The 16,795-nt window shown below is 38.1% G+C and overlaps 3 protein-coding genes across 8 annotated transcripts in view; 1 reads left to right on the top strand and 2 right to left on the bottom strand.

Annotated features, from left to right (window-relative positions):
• Window positions 1–409: 409 nt before the first annotated feature.
• LOC105217795 (restin homolog) lies at window positions 410–1,697 on the bottom strand. The gene is made up of 2 exons (XM_011192986.3): window positions 1,410–1,697; window positions 410–1,350 (listed from the first exon to the last, which is right to left on the bottom strand). The coding sequence occupies exons 1-2, from the start codon at window positions 1,488–1,490 to the stop codon at window positions 604–606; spliced, it is 828 nt and encodes a 275-aa protein (XP_011191288.1). The 5' UTR covers window positions 1,491–1,697; the 3' UTR covers window positions 410–603.
• A 2,072-nt stretch (window positions 1,698–3,769) lies between these two features.
• LOC105217792 (uncharacterized) lies at window positions 3,770–7,329 on the top strand. Its single transcript, XM_011192982.3, has 3 exons — window positions 3,770–4,096; window positions 6,043–6,158; window positions 6,214–7,329. The coding sequence occupies exons 2-3, from the start codon at window positions 6,116–6,118 to the stop codon at window positions 7,224–7,226; spliced, it is 1,056 nt and encodes a 351-aa protein (XP_011191284.2). The 5' UTR covers window positions 3,770–4,096; window positions 6,043–6,115; the 3' UTR covers window positions 7,227–7,329.
• Window positions 7,330–8,714: 1,385 nt separating this feature from the next.
• The window catches only part of LOC105217791 (uncharacterized), a 37,751-nt gene continuing 29,670 nt past the window's right edge, over window positions 8,715–16,795 (bottom strand). For 5 of the 6 annotated variants that reach the window (XM_011192976.3, XM_011192978.3, XM_011192975.3 and 2 more), the window contains exons 3-8: window positions 16,065–16,187; window positions 12,372–12,511; window positions 10,891–11,172; window positions 10,331–10,825; window positions 9,851–10,006; window positions 8,715–9,791 (exon numbers count right to left, since the gene is read on the bottom strand). In XM_011192976.3, coding sequence (XP_011191278.2) covers window positions 9,183–9,791; window positions 9,851–10,006; window positions 10,331–10,825; window positions 10,891–11,172; window positions 12,372–12,511; window positions 16,065–16,187 — 1,805 coding nt within the window. In that variant the 3' untranslated portion in view covers window positions 8,715–9,182. The remainder of the gene's footprint in view (window positions 9,792–9,850; window positions 10,007–10,330; window positions 10,826–10,890; window positions 11,173–12,371; window positions 12,512–16,064; window positions 16,188–16,795) is intronic. The other variant, XM_029043727.2, reaches the window with a different exon arrangement.

Below are 16,795 nucleotides of genomic sequence, written 5' to 3'. Positions count from 1 at the left end.
TCAATTTCAGAACATAATGTGATTTTATGTGAAAGCAATACCAATTTATCTGGAGATACGATCTTTAAAGGTCTACATTCGATCATGATGAATTCCATTTTGATATATAATAAAAAAATTAAAGTAAATATAACGGTAGTCTTAAACTCAATCTCTTCAATTTCGGTGGTCTTCTGTTTAGCAAATTGAGTGATAGTCGACCCTCGAACCAAAATGAAGGCGCACATCACAAATACGAGTAGAAATTAGGACAAAGATATAGTCGCCAAAGAGATCTTGTTTGAAACACGTGGATAGTTTTGAAGAAATCCCCCAGCTTTTTGAACATACAACGTATTGTATGTAAGCAAAACAGGATTTGAACCCTATTTATTTGGCTGTCAAGGCGTCCTTTATTAAATAAAGTGGCATACTTAAATATTATTCCTTCGGAATATCGAAATATATATATATATATATATATATATATGTATGTATATACATATGTATGTATGTATAAAAATATGCACGTCTTTAGAAGCAAATCGATTTACAAAAGCTAATTCTAAAATAAACATTTCAACAAATATATATATATGTATGTAAGTATATAAATAAAATGCATCACTGCTTTGCCTGCGGGGGTGTAGCAAGCCGACGTTTCCGCGGCACACGCATCATACGACGACAACGACCAGTCGGCGATGCATTCACCTTAGCTTCATGCGCAGCTGCAGCCGCTTTCATGGCCGCATCCTTCGTCTTATTGAAGTCCTGGCGGGCGGAGCTCAACTGCCGCAGCAGTTGTTCCACACGCATTTTAGCAGCCTCCACCAACTGCGTCTTCTCGGCGAATTCCTGCTGCGCACCAGTGGCTGCCTGTTCGGCATTACCGACGTTCGCTTGTGCCGTCTGCACCGCTTTCGTGAGTGTCTTTAGTTGCGACTGTGCTTGCTGCGCCGAACTAACCGCAGCATTTACATTTTGCTGCGCATTCTGTAGGGAACTACTTTCCTCCTGCACCACTGCCTCAGCTTCGCGTACCTCCTGTTGCAGTTGCTGGACGATTTGTTGTTTACCTGCAAGCGCTGCTTCGGCCGCCTTGGCTGCCTGCATCGCCTTGTCGGCGAGTTGTGACTTCACTTGGAGTGCCGCAGCCTCGCCTGCCGCCTGTTGGGCATCGGACGCGGCTTTAGCCTCTTGCGCTGCTTTCTGTGCGATGCTTGTGGCTTTTTGCTTGGCATTCCCCGACATCATGGGATTTTGTTTGCACTCACCATCTGATCGGTTGGCCTCTTGCTGTTCACCAGAATCCTCCGAGAACTGTGCGTACAAACGCGGCAACATGCGCTTCATCTTTCTGTGCTGTTCCTAAATGCGTAGCAAATACTTAGTGAGATCCTTTAGGCTCTTATCACTTGGTCACATACCTGTAGACGATTGTTGTCGAAACTTTGCGCGATAAAAAACTGGCAGTTGAATAGTATAAATATGAAAATGACCGAATGCATTTGATATATTTTACGAAATTTAAAATCTATGCTTAAAACTGTTTCATAGTTATTGTTTTTGTATAAGTTGTTGCTTGCGTAGCGGAATTGTCAGTAAATCTGTTAAAATCACTCCAGCGATAATTATGTTTATTTTGCTTGGATTTTGATATGACTTTGTAAAATTGAAACGTCAAATTCTGATAAATTTTTCGAAGCGACAAATATCTTATCGATCTAAATAATCATGTGTATGAGGCAAGTTAGACATAGAAGACTGTTTCAGTCAAGGACGATGCACGTTGAGTATAGCATCCACTAATAGCGACAGGATGAGAGGACTGGAGAAAGTACTTTTAACTTTAGTAAGTGTTATCTCCAAGAAAATATCCACAACTCACTCTTAGGTGTTGTTCCTAGTGAAAAATGCCTAGGAGGGGAGGAACATAGCTATGACGCCCTGTTTCTGCATCAGAATATGATGGTAAATTTAATTTTTGCATTATGATCAAAAGTAGCACTATTTGCCTTGAGATCAACACAATGGTGGACCACTAATACTATACATTACTAGAGTCTCTAAAAATATATGTAGGTATTTCTGGCGATTCCTTCCTGTCACAGAGTTAGGAAAATCATTTCCGAAACAAAAATAAATACTTTTTAGTTAGTTATGAACGCGATACTTTATGGCGCAAAAGTTACGGAACATGACTGACACCTAATGTGTTTGAGTGTTACACTGTCATCGAAGTAATACAATGACCTGCTAGCCACGAGGACTGCCGGTTAAATCCGTATAGCTTACAAAATTTAAAGGGAAAATAAAGTTATATTTGTATGCATGTGGATGTCTCTCTCTTCCTAATCCTTTCAACGGTATGGAGGTCTTCCTTTTCATCTACTTCCACCTGCAGGTCTTGCAGCCATGCAGTACAGCTGCTGATCGCTTCATCGTCTTCGGTATTCGCGGTTCCGCAAAACCTTTCCTTCGAAAACTCAGGTTATCGAGAGAGGACTTTACTTAGCTCCTGTTGGCAAGAGTGATTCTGCGTTTGATTCCGAGGCTGACATTGTTGGTGTTGTTAATGCTAGTTCCACGATGGACGAAATTATCTACAACTTCAAAGTTATGACTGTAACAGAGACACGGGAGCCAAGACGCGAATGCGCTGACTGTTTAGTTGATGTCAGGAGATATTTTGTATTATCCTCATTCACCACTAGACCCATTCGCTTCTCTACTGTACAAGAATGAATATCTTGTCTGTGGTAGATTTTCCAGGTCTAAAGCCGCACTGATAAGATAATGCTGAAGTCATAAGAAAGTTGAGATCTTGTGTTCGAAAAGTTACCAACTTATTGGACCGACCTCGTTCCATCAGTATTGAATGAACCACAACCGAAGCGGATTTTTCTAGAGAAATGCATTTTTTTCACCATAAAAACGAGTGCATGGGAAAAAGTAAATGCGAAAGATCGCAGCACAAAAGACGAAGGAAAACAAATTAAGAAAAACGATATTGCACTTTCATGCGACTCAGTGGTCAGCAACACCAGCCGCGCTGTAAGTCATGCATTGCTAATAAAATGCATGCATGCAAAAGAAAGTAAGAAACACGTCTGAACTCAGGCACTCTCTCATTATGACAGCGCTGAAGAAATGCAACAAAAACAATTGCAAAACGCGCAACGAAAGATGCTGGTCAGCAGGCAAACGTTCATAACCGACCAGAGCGTGTAACGGCAGTTTGCGGCGTGGGGACATACATACAAAGCTGTAGCCTCTTCGTTCACTTTGTGACACTGGCATTGGCGCTTTATAAATATGATTGCTGGGCGAGCATGCGCAGCGTGTTCGCCGCTGGATGTATTCCCGTGATACATACATTCATAGCAAGCAACGCGCGTGTTGAGGTGATCCTGCATAGATACATACTGGTACATATTCCATCCACATATCAAATTGTAACTGTTGCGCGAAATCCCGGCATTGCGGCAGCGCTCTCCATTTCCGGTCGCACAACTTCACTTCAGATGCGCGTGATTGCAAACGAAGCTGAAAGTGGTTTTTCCTGTGAAAAGTAAAAGCGGCGAACTGCTACATAACCCCACATACTTACCACCACGCCAGGTATTTGGCCGCCTCCATTACCTTGCAAACTGTGCGCCTAACGACATTGAAATCGCATTTGAATGTTGAACGCGTTTCACAACTGTGTGCGAAGAAAAAAGTAGTAGAAAATAGCTGCAACAAAATTATTCAAGGCATTCACATCTGTGTGGTGGCGCATGTGTAGTAATTGTTATCTTTGCGCGCAACTGTACGCGCGTTTAGTCAGTTGTGATTCGTTATTGACAGCGGCAGGACGCGCATAAAAACTTTTCACGCACGTTTCATAAACGGGAAGTAAACAGTTAACGGGTAATAACTGTTAAGGACGCATTGTGAAAAAGTGCACGGAAATCGAAGAAAAATATTTAATTTCAACTTGAATTCGGAATAAATTTTTAGTGCTGTGTTACAGAGGCCCATTTAAATTAAATGCCAATTAAATACCAGGAAGTATTTGATTAAAATAAATTCGCAATAAATATTCATAAGCGCAACGTAGGAAGCTGTAGAGGTACGTACTCTGATGGTTCTCATACTGTGTGTGAAGTCCCACAATTTATTTGATCCATTATTCATTTGGATATGTGCCCACGAGAGTAGTACCAAAAATGTACATACCATATATAGTAGAATTGTACGAGTGAAGCTACTCTTGACATTTGTGATAAACGCCTTGATGTTTTCCAACGAAGGAAGGCACCTACAAGTTTTAAACGAACTTAAGTGGATTTTAAAGAAATCTTTTCATAGCAGAAAAGCGTTCCGAAAACATTTTGATGTTGGTTATTCGGATATGATATGTATTTTGTTGGATTTTGCGTATCTTTATATATTACACTATACAATTATAATATAGTTATACTATACTATTTTTTCAGTGTATTGGACCAAACTGATTTCTTTCGGGAGATTAAGACATAAGTAAAAAAATTGCATTCTCTGATTTTCGAAGTTAGCCTCCAAGATCGAAATATTTGGCTTCGAATTTCGAGAAAAGATTTTTTCATATTGTATGTATAAGCTTGGTCGAAAAGTTTTATACACCATTAAATTAATAGGAAAATTTAGAAAATTTATATTACACGCAAAATTTGGACTTTTTAGTAACTATATCCTGTAACTAATAATAAAGAACTCTTCTTTCGAACTTCGAAAGCAAATATTTCGACTTTGAAGGCTAACTTCGAAAATTAGAGAATGCAATTTTTTTACTTATATCTCAATCTCCCGGAAAAAATCAGTTTTGTCCAATACCCAACCGGGCGTTGTACAGCGTTATGAAAGCATCGTCTCCTGGTCATACATATAGATCTCTGCTTTCTCGACTATTATAATGATCTTTAAGTTTTCAAAACATTTTCATCTAGACTTTTTAGTAGTTTTTTAGAAACAACGGGCACAAATCATATCTAAGCTGTATAAAAATTTTGTGAAACAAAATGAAAACTGATTTCTTTTGTAAATTCCATCATCCATCTAGGTTTGGTATGCCTCTAACTTATGCCATAAATATTCTCATAAAATCCTTTTATTTGTGGTCAACTTCAAGGTGCACTTTAACAATGGAAGGTGAACTTCGATCAAATATGTAGCAGAGGCCTTTGTGATCAGACCACAAATTGTGATATACAATATTGTCGATTCCAGATACTGTTACAACTACTCCTTTCTGAGTTTTTTCTTCTCTTTTATCTTTCGTTTGAAAATCAACTTAGTTAATATTTTAAAAATAAATAAGAACTATTTATCAAGTAATCTGTATTTATTACTTCCATGGTACTAACTTCCCTATAAACTCGACTTTCTATATTCTGCAGCTTTAATTGAAACAATTGACATTTTTATATTACATATCTCTCCATCTCTTAATATATTTAAGTACGTAATATTATTTTCTTGTCATTCATTTCATTGAAAATATTTAAGAAAAGGTAGATCAAACACATTTTCTGCTCTGGGATTGAAGATCTTCACACTTCTTCGCAAAAGGTCTGAGTTCGGAACGTTATTAAAATTCTTTCTGTTAAGAGTCCTTCTCCACAATTTATGAAGATTTCAAAAAGTTTGTTTTTATTACGTAGATTCGACAAAATAAAAAATAAGGAAAAAATATATAGTATGTGGGACTAATGCAGCTTAAATAAAATTTGAATAACTCAAAGTTTTTCTAATACCACTTTCAAAGCAGCAACTGATCTACATTGCGGTAAAATTAACACTGGTCGATGTGGAACTGTATTCGTTCAAGAAGTTTCATAATAATGGAGTTATAAAATTCGACGTTGCTCCAAATCATTCATGAGTTTATTACCAATACAAACATTTCTTCAAATCTAAGCAAGCTAAGATTTTCTTAACAATACTCTACACCCTTAACAAGCATATTTAAGACGTTCACCCAAAAATTTAACCTTAAAATGTAGTTTAAATTAAGAACGAATTTATTCATCATTTCAGATCGCAACAAAATAAATTACTATTGTAAATTGCATCAGCTGTCTTAAGGATCTATCAACCAAATCAAATCAGGATGTCACGTCGGTATTTTGTCACAGTAGTGCTACTTCTACTCGGTAAGTATTATGAAGTTGGTTCAGAGAGTTGAATACAAACACTTTCCATACGCAGTTCCCACAGTTTTGTCAGTGACCACGTTTTTCACTGTTACGTCACGTAAGGTAAAGCGTACAGGCAGCTATTTAAACGTACCACCTCCACTACAACCGCATCCTCAACTCCAATCGCATTCACAACCTCAACAACACCCACAACCTCAATCACAATCGTCACCGTCCGCTGCTGCGTCACATCGAGTGGAACGCGAACCGTATCCCTACGAAGACATTAACGATCATGATTATCACTCTCAGCCAGAAATATCACACTATGAAACCGATTTCCAGCCATCGCAAACACTTACACATCCCGATGTGCCTAATCCCCCTACCGCTTCGAAATATCTCAACGACAATGGTTTGCGTAGCATTGCCAAAGGCTCAGCCGATCAAGCCAACTCCGCGGTTGCCAGTCAAAATGCTGCCGGCAAACAAGCCGCCTATGTGGCGAAGAGTACGCTAGCACAGGCAGCCGCACAAGCTGCCGGCACCGCTGTGGCTGTGTTGAAAGGTAAGGAGGTACTTTTGCGACGACTCGAAGATCAAAACGTAGACGAACACAAAAGTCTGGAAGGCGAACTGTCGCAACTGCAACAGGCGAAACGTTCCGCAAAGACGGCACAATATGCAGCACAACAGGCCATTAATCACGTCTCAGTGCTAACGGCGACGCTTAACAATGCACAATCTGCCGCGGAGCTAACACAGAGGGCAGCTTCTGAGGCAGCTGCCGAGTTGGCCTCACAAATCGATATGGTGGCGCAGGCTAAATCGAAGTTGGAGCAAATAGAATCTCAGCTCTACACGGCGCGTTTGGATTATGAGGAGACCAAGGAGGCGGCGGAGAAGGCCACATCGTCGGCGCAGGAGGCGCAAATCAACGCTAACGATGCAGCGGTACATGCGAACGTAGAGCTAAGCGAGGGTGTGAATGTGGATGCGCATGATAAAAGCGATTACAATGTGAGCACGGTGCTTGCTGTAAACGCTGGATCAACGCAAGTAATTGCGCATAAGAAGAAATGAATATGGTTTAAAGTTTAAGCTTTAGTTTGTAATTTTTTGTATACTTCAAACACTTTTATATCCACACACAATCCCATGTAACTAATAATAAAATATTATTTATCAAACAATATAGGAAGACAATTTATTGATAGCTCCAGAAAGGGAAAAAAATCTAATAAAATGAACTAGCTGCTTCTTCTTAAACTCTCAGGAAGGAATGGGTTTGATTACTGCATACTGCCTAGATATTGATCTTCAGGATAACAGAGATACACACTTTTGACGAAGTTAGGGTATATGAAACGATCAATCAATTGGACTTAATAAGTACTCTAATGACCTCAGAACAGGAAATCTTTTCACATCCGTTCGATCAAACTTAATAAATAAGTCCTTCGGTACTGACACACAATCCACAACTCATAGCATTTTATATTACTGTATTTTATGGATTTGTTTATCAGAACATAGCCGCACACGACTGGAAGATTCATGGAATTTCCCTGGTTCGATGTTTAAGGATTAAGGTGAGATTAGTTTAGGTTAGGTTTCTGCCTTGATACCCACAACAGAACACACCGGACACCACTTAGACAGTTGAAATGTCACCAACCCAAGAAGTCAAGAGCTGTCAACCTTAGTCTAGCGAAAGCTTGATAGTTGAAGAGAAAGTTTCAACGTTTTTCCACCTCCAATAGACAACTTTGCCTATTAAGCTCTCCGATTAAAACCCCTACAATTGCGACTAAATAAACTTGCTGTGAGATTGCCTCTTTCGGTCTACTCTTTGAACGGAGATAAATTTTTAAAAACCAAATTCGAAAAAATCGAATAAATATCAGAATATACGAACGGGTGGTTCATGTAGAGGTACTGTTTTTCAAAAGGCATTTTTTTGACAAATTATTTATCAGCATTTTATCACAGAAAGACTTATGCCTGAACAACGCTTATAAATTATTCAACTATATTTCGAAAATACACGTTCTGTTTGGCCCGCTTCGCTCACGCTTATGGTCAATATAATCGACCTACTGAGCGTACTATTCGCAACACCATCACCAATCTTGAGACCCAGCATTCATTATTGAATACTATTCGAATGAATACATCACGTCCATCACGCAGGGAAGAAAATATAGCAGCCATATCTAAGAGTGTACACGAAGACCGTGGAGAGTCGATTTGGAGTCGTCCGCAGCAACTCGGCAACTGACGTATGGAACGACTTGTTGCATTTTACGTCGAGATCTTAAATTGAAAGGAAACAAAATACAACTTGTGCAAGAACTCGACATCGCTTCGCTCTATGGGCTCTTGAGAAGTTCCAAGAATATTCGACTTTTTCGAGCCACATTCTGTTCAGTGATGTACGCTTATTGGGACACGAGCTCTACAGTTTATTCCACTCTTATTCTTCACAATCTTGCATGTATTCGAAAGATTATCGCTTACTTAAACTCAGTTCTCGTTGTTCCTTCACCAAAATAACTTCACATATTGGTATATAGTATATATTTTTATTAAAAAACAAAAATAATAAATAAGTTACATTATATGTAATTGTACATTTATATATTCAGGAATCTCCAACTCATGCAGATTTTTTTCTCAGTTTTTAAAATGAAGTAGAGAGCCTTAAATTACAGATTAGACTATGCAGATAACTTAAGTACTAAGCTGGCGCAACCACTATACCCCCGATTTAGTTTTGTTTATTTGTATTTTTCTCAATTTCTCGAATGCGCACAATGACTATTTAGGAATGACAATTTACTTAAATATATACTAACGGTGTTAAGAAAATCAGCACTTGGTGGCTTCATATAATTCGACATCAAATAATGAATTGCTGACATTCAAGCTATAAGGTGACGTTCCACCATCAACTCGCTCGGGCTAACATTCGAAACACACTTCCGCAAACTTAATTTAAATCCCTGCTTGGCGCTACCCTACGCTCAACCCCCTAGCTCAAGCTTCGTTCGTTTGATGTGTTGTGATCTGACTATTTGCTGCTCTGATGCTGTCCAACTTGGCCTTCAGCTCAGCCAGACGATCGTATACTGGTTGCGGCGTGATTATATCTACTGCGGTTGTGCTGTCCACAAAATCACTCGCCGTCGACGTTATTTCATTGTTTAACTGCACTCTTCGTGTCTCCAAAGTTGGCCCTATAACATCGTCTTGCGCTTTCTCTGCAGCTGCAGTGGTTGTAGCTTCAGTTTGTAAAGCAAAGCTGCGCGCTTTGTCTGACACCTCTATATCATCAATGTCCACTCGGCGCGCTCTACTATTCTCCTCCTCAGCCATGGAGTCTTTGAGCGTTTGTATGTTTAAACCACCATCGCTGTCTTCATTGTCAGCATTTTTGCTGTATTTGGAGAAGTAAGTGAGAGATTTCATAAGCTGATAACTTTTAGAGATGGGTATATTAGAGTCGTAGACACTTTTGCTGGCGCTGCAATCCACATAGAACCACCAGTTGCATTTCAAGATTGTTTGATCGAAGAGTGTGCTTTCTGGACAGAGGAATGATTTGCGTACGAGTCCATCATCGGTCAGCGCGCAAACATGAAAAACCTAAGGGTTATACTATATAGTAAAGTAGATTGTAATTAGTTAGTCGATTAGATTCTTACCATGCAACCAAGATCCGTGTCGGCATATAGTCCTGGGAAGTGTTTCTGCTTGCCACATGAGAAACTTGTGGGTGGTAGATCAACTTTTGATTTGAAATTATCGTCAAAGTTCTTGTCATAACCAACTGGATAGTATTCGCGTGGTGCATTCATAACCTATACGAAAGAAATTTTGAATTAATTTTGATCTAAACTTTTTCGTTTTTTTTTTCTTATATGGAACTCCGTCTCATGCTTCAAAGACAAATTTGTGGTCTTCTTATGCTTTTAAACTCTAAACTGATAGATCTCTACCATTTTTTGACTTGCGGGAGCCGGTTAAGGCGATGTAGTTCTCTACAAGGAAACTCAACTTATCAATGGCTTTCGACAGAGAGGGACAAGTGATACTAATAAAGTTTATTGAGAACTAACAAACGATTAAAGCATTTGTCTAAATTTGTATATTTACATTTATTCATTCATTATTTACATACGTACCTTTGACATCTTACTCTCGAAAGCCACATTCTCTTTGACATCCTGATTATCAAGTTCGTTCTGCGGCTGTGCCCAATTCATCATCGCCGGTGCTTTAACTGCAGCTACTGGTAACGGTGCGGGCGTTGTTGTTGTCGTCGTCGTACGTGCAGTCGTCGAGGTACGTACGAATTCTTGACGCAGCTTAGCCGCCAACATAGCCCGATGTTCGGCCTTCATTTGTTGTTCGCGCACATAAATTGCATGTTTAATTGTGTCCACGGTGACATTAGCCGCCGAAGCTAGTTCCTCCACAGTCACATCTTTTAAATCGAACTTTGGTTCCTCGAATTGCAAATAATTGGGATGTGCATGCATAATCCGATCCTCGGCGTTCGTGATGGACCTTGTAACCGCAGTGAGATGTGCGACCGAGTTAGGCATGGCCTGGAAAGCGGGCACAGCAAGCGGTTGCGAGATTGATGGGTTCGCGACGTGGAAGGTACGATTGGCCATCTGTAGCATTCGAATGAATAAACAATAAAAAATATTAAACAAACATTAAGAACTGCAACACTTACCATTGGATCGGAGTAACTCTCTACCAATTTATTGTTGTGACGAACTCGCGGATTGGGCGAGTCCACTGCGATATTCGTACGTCTTTGTGCTATTTGCGCAACGGGCACAGTAGCTGTCTTCGGTATAGGTCGGAATGCTGGCACACCTAATGGTAAAGGTCTCGCCTCTGTCATTAGTTGTGTGGGTGCTATCTGACGTTTGAGATTATCTCTGTAAGCGGCATTGTAGTTGGGAGAGGCACGTGCTCCAATGCGTTTATCGGGTATGGGATGCTGTACTGGCTGTGACGATGAGAAGATATTGCATTAGTTTATAAAAAACATACATATTTGTAACACATTGAAGCTATAATATACAAGAAGATATAAGATATAAGTTTTTGAAAATATTCATCAAACTGGTTCAGGCATAGATATCCATGCTCGTGGAAACCATAAATAGAAACTTATTATTTGAATGTTATTTTAGGTTCCTATCTAAAGGAGAGGATCTTCAGTACTTCTTCTTTGAGTTGTGATATAAATATACACCACAGACTCCAAAACCAAATGTTTAATTTTCGCTTCCCTATTTAAAATTAATATGACGCCTTTAGGTTCAAATTTATATTCAAGATTTCTGTGGTCAAAAACTGAGGTTTCCTAAAAAAGAATAGACAGAGCAACTGATTGTCTATCCTTTTCTTCAACATCTAAATTTCTCAGGTATGAAGCTTTATTAGTTACGCTTTCTTTAAAATAAATAATAATGCTGAGCTCATGCAGAATATAGATAAAATTAAATACTTCCGGTTACCGAGTATATAGTAAACGTCATTGCAATTTCGACCGGAAGTCATCTTCGACAGCACAACTTCAAGATTATGGAAAATTCTTTTTGCTTTGAAGACAGCGATTGCATCAAAACAAGCTAAACCTTGAAATGAATATGTGCTGAGTAGAGTATGCAAAGATTCTCGCTTAAATATGCTTAAAATATTTTCGTATTAATAGTATATGAACGATCTAAATTCATGTCAAAAATACTTAATGCAAGAAAAAGGTCTGCATCTGAGATATAAACTCTGTGGTGAGGACTAAGAACTATAGAGTTCCAGATTGTGAAACGGTACGTCATAAATTAAACGAACTGTCATACTTTCATAGTCATTATAAACAGAGGTTATCCCTTTATTCGGTAAAAAAGACGTCATGAAAGCAATACAAAGAAAGTAAATGGGCGAAACTGTCGTCATCTCTTTTATATATCTATTCAGTCTACCTGAATTAGCATCGCTTAATATTTCGGAGAGTGGAACAACGACTGTGTATATTGGCATAAGTCCGCTGAAACTTCGCTAAGTCCTCTAAATATACAGCTGAGTACAGCAATACTAAAGACTTCACAGATATTCTCGTAGGTAAAAACCAATTTTCTTGCTTGATAAATTAATGCAGCCTTCTTTGTTTGATGCTGTCAACAATTATGTCGTTGCACTTACCGGCTGCTGTGTGGCTGGTATTACGCCTACAGCGCTTGGAGGTGGTCCATTTTTATAGCTAATAGCGCGTCGTCGCTCCGGTTCACCCTCAACATTGCCGAGGGATTCAGCGAAGCCCAGTTCATCGCCTAAACTGAAACCTAAAAACGCAAAATAAATTTCAGACACATTAATTAAAAATATTATTAATTATTTTGGTTAAATATATATAATATTTAAATTTAAATAATTAATTTTTTAAACAACAAATAAAATATTAATAATTTGTGTAGAAATACAATTAATTTAATTTTTAATTAATTTTATGAAAACTTAATAACATTTTTTTACTAATTAACTGTTAGTTTTCTTTTGCAAACTTCATGTTCATTTTTTTTGCCTCCAAATTGGCGTGTAATCGTTTGAAGCTCAACAATCGGAAATGGCAGCATGCAAGCAAGGTGAACCAACTGCACTTATTAGCAGCGATCGATACACACTTAACGCCGCTGGTGAGCTTTTGGCGATTTGCACGGCGCAAGCGCGTGCAGCCAATCGGTCGGTTGCCATAATTGCTTTATACTCGTCTGTGATTTTTCACCATTCGCTTGCTTTTGACCATAGATTCGCATTGTTTCTTATTATTGGCTTTATAAGTATGTGTTTTTGTTTTTTTATTTTTATTTTGCAGCATAGTGTCATTGACATTGGCATAAATACATAATTAAGTGTTTTTTATAAATATATTTATTAATAGTTTGACGCAGATCTTAATGTGATTTTAGTGTTATAGTGTTTTTTTGTTTCTTGCATTTTGTCCATCCTTTAATTTTTGCAAATAAGCTCATGTGTAATTTAACTGGAATCAATAGTGAAAAAATAAACGCTTTCAAATTAATTGAAAAAGTGTGCCGTGTTTTCATTATTTTAACAAAACTTTAATTAAATAATTAGGAATATAACGTTTCTGTGGGGATATACAGTCAGGTGCAACATATCTTATTATAGCAACATATATTAGCAACATATACATATTCCCCAATCGATGACGATGGAATAGATGTTCCATTACCCGACCATGAAGAAATTCGAATAGCAATTACCCCCTTGAAGAACAACAAAGCGGCGGGGGCAGATGGATTACCGGCCGAGCTATTCAAATACGGCGGCGAAGAACTGATAAGGTGCATGCATCAGCTTCTTTGTAGAATATGATCGGAAGAAAGCATGCCTGACGATTGGAATCTTAGTGTGCTCTGCCCAATCCATAAGAAGGGAGACCCCACAATCTGCGCCAACTACCGTGGTATAAGTCTCCTCAATATCGCATATAAGGTTTTGTCGAGCGTATTGTGTGAAAGACTAAAGCCCACCGTCAACGAACTGATTGGACCTTATCAGTGTGGCTTTAGATCTGGAAAATCCACAATGGACCAGATATTCACCATGCGCCAAATCTTGGAAAAGACCCGAGAGAAAAGAATCGATACTCACCATTTTTTTTATCGATTTTAAAGCTGCCTTCGATAGCACGAAAAGGAGCTGCCTTTATGCCGCGATGTCTGAATTTGGTATCCCTGCAAAACTAATACGGCTATGTCAGCTGACGTTGAGCAACACCAAAAGCTCCGTCAGGATCGGGAAGGACCTCTCCGAGCCGTTCGATACCAAACGAGGCTTCAGACAGGGTGACTCACTATCGTGCGACTTCTTCAATCTATTGCTGGAAAAAATAATACGAGCTGCAGAACTAAATAGAGAGGGTACAATCTTCTACAAGAGTGTACAGCTCCTGGCGTATGCCGATTATATTGATATCATCGGAAGCAACAACCGCGCCGTTTGTTCTGCGTTTTCCAGACTAGATAAAGAAGCGAAGTATATGGGTCTGGTGGTGAATGAGGACAAGACGAAATATCTCCTGTCATCAAACAAACAGTCAGCGCACTCGCGTCTTGGCTCCCACGTCACTGTTGACAGTCATAACTTTGAAGTTGTAGATAATTTCGTTTATCTGGGAACCAGCATTAACAACACCAACAATGTCAGCCTTGAAATCCAACGCAGAATCACTCTTGCCAACAGGTGCTACTTTGGACTGAGTAGGCAATTGAAAAGTAAAGTCCTCTCTCGACGAACCAAAATCAAACTCTATAAGTCGCTCATTATTCCCGTCCTGATCTATGGCGCTGAAGCGTGGACGATGACAACATCCGATGAGACGACTCTTGGGGTTTTCGAGAGAAAGGTTTTGCGCAAGATTTATGGTCCTGTAAACATTGGCAACGGCGAATACCGCAGACGATGGAACGATGAGCTGTACGATTTATACGACGACATTGACATAGTTCAGCGAATAAAAAGACAGCGGCTACGCTGGCTAGGTCATGTTGTACGGATGGAAGAAAACACTCCAGCTCTGAAAGTATTCGATGCAGTACCCGCTGGAGGAAGCCGCGGAAGAGGACGACCTCCACTCCGGTGGAAAGACCAAGTGCAAAGTGACCTGGCTTCACTTGGTGTTTCCAGTTGGCGCCAAAAAGCAAAGAGAAAGAATGAGTGGCGCGCTCTGGTGGATTCGGCTATAATCGCTTAAAGCGGTTCCTACGCCAAATATATATATATATATATATATATATTAGCAACATATATTAGCATCACCACTCAACAGTTTTAGTGTACTTAGATCGGGGTGTTCACATTTCTTTTGGTATGGTATTCAACCCTATTTATTCTAATTTGTTATTATAATTGATTAATTAAATTTTCACCGTACTTATGCCTAAACATATTTTTAGTGAACCAAAATAATGAATATTTTATATCATATTTTTCCAACAAACCAAATTATACGAAATTTTAAATTTGTCAAACTAAAGTTTAACTGGTTTAGAGCTCCACAAACCATAAAAGAGAACTTGAAGAGTGGCGAATCGAAGAAGCAGCTGGTAGAGTAAAAAAATACATTAGTGAGCTGTTACACCACTACAAAATGTCATCAAAATACAATTTTGTGAATTGTTTGACGACAGAATAGAGCTTTAAGTTAAAGAGTTCAGAGAAGTAACAAAGAGAAGACAGAGAAGTAACATTTTAATAACTGTTATATGTATTCTTGGAATATCACCCCATCATCAGGGTGTTGTAATGACTTTAAAAAAGTTTCTTGTTTTAATGACCAAATTGTAATGATCTCGCTTCATCTACGACATAATATATATTAAAACAGCTGATCGATAATTTATTCATATAGTTATAAACGTATTAGCCATTACGAAATAGAACTTTAATAAAGTATCGGAGATATAGGTCTATATATATTTTTAAGTAACAAAGCATTTTAATGTGTAACAAACCCTTATGCTAAAATAAGTCGGTTTTCATTAATATAAGTAATCTTAGTTATTTGAGCAAACTTATCTGGAATAAGTTGTAACATTGTATTTCGGTTTTAAATTATCTTGAAAAGAGAAAATCATGACGAAGTAGATGCAAAAAAGATGCTTAGATTTTCAATTGAAATCGAAAGCCATCGTTACTTTAAGTGTACTTAAGCTATTTTAATATATTGACACTTATTTTAAATATACTTGTAGGTATATATTATACATATTCTGCTTTAAGAAAGTTTGATTTTGTTTACCAACAATTGTTTTTTTATAAAGATCAAGAATTATTTTTTTTATTGTATTCGATTATTGTTGTTGCATTTACCTAAACCAAAATGTGCTTTAAGGCCGCCCAAATTCCTTACACGAAATAGTCCAGACTTTTTGAAGTTACAATTGAGTATGAAACCAAATTCAGATTCAAAAACGCATGTCCCGCAAGCCAATCCTAAAAACAAACACAGAAAAAGGATATGTTTTTTATACAGAAAAGTTTTTTTTGTTTTTAGTTGTTTAGAAGAAAGCGGGTTTGATGTGTTAAGCATGATGACTTTGTATGGTTTGTTAGTTAATATGATGTGAGAGTTGGCATTTTAAAGATGACAAGGATGGATGGATTATATAGCAGGATATGAGAAATACATTTATAATTTTTATAGATGTTTTAACGTTTGAGTGGGATGATATGAGGAGGATATTTTCTGTGTTGTTTTCGAGATGAATTACAAATTATTGACATGCAAAAATATAGTACAAAATTCACAAACAATAAGCGCTCCTTTAGCAAAATATATGAAAAGTATAATTTAATTTATCTACAACCTGGTTTCAATTATCATATTCTTAGTAGGGTCACACAGTTTATATATACTTTATGTTATTAGTTAATCGATGAGAGCCTTATATATTCGCCCTTTCGTATTAAATCTTCGAAAGTACGATGAGAATATTGCGTAATCGTAACCAACCGATGCTTTCTGGAAACGCGTGGCTTTCAGAAAACACTATATATTCAATAAGATAATATTGAATAGACATAACATGACACCTTCTTTG

This window comes from Zeugodacus cucurbitae, chromosome 2, assembly GCF_028554725.1.
Source record: "Zeugodacus cucurbitae isolate PBARC_wt_2022May chromosome 2, idZeuCucr1.2, whole genome shotgun sequence".
In the NCBI taxonomy this organism is placed as follows: Eukaryota; Metazoa; Arthropoda; class Insecta; order Diptera; family Tephritidae; genus Zeugodacus; species Zeugodacus cucurbitae.
This window is presented reverse-complemented; position numbering and strand designations above follow the sequence as displayed.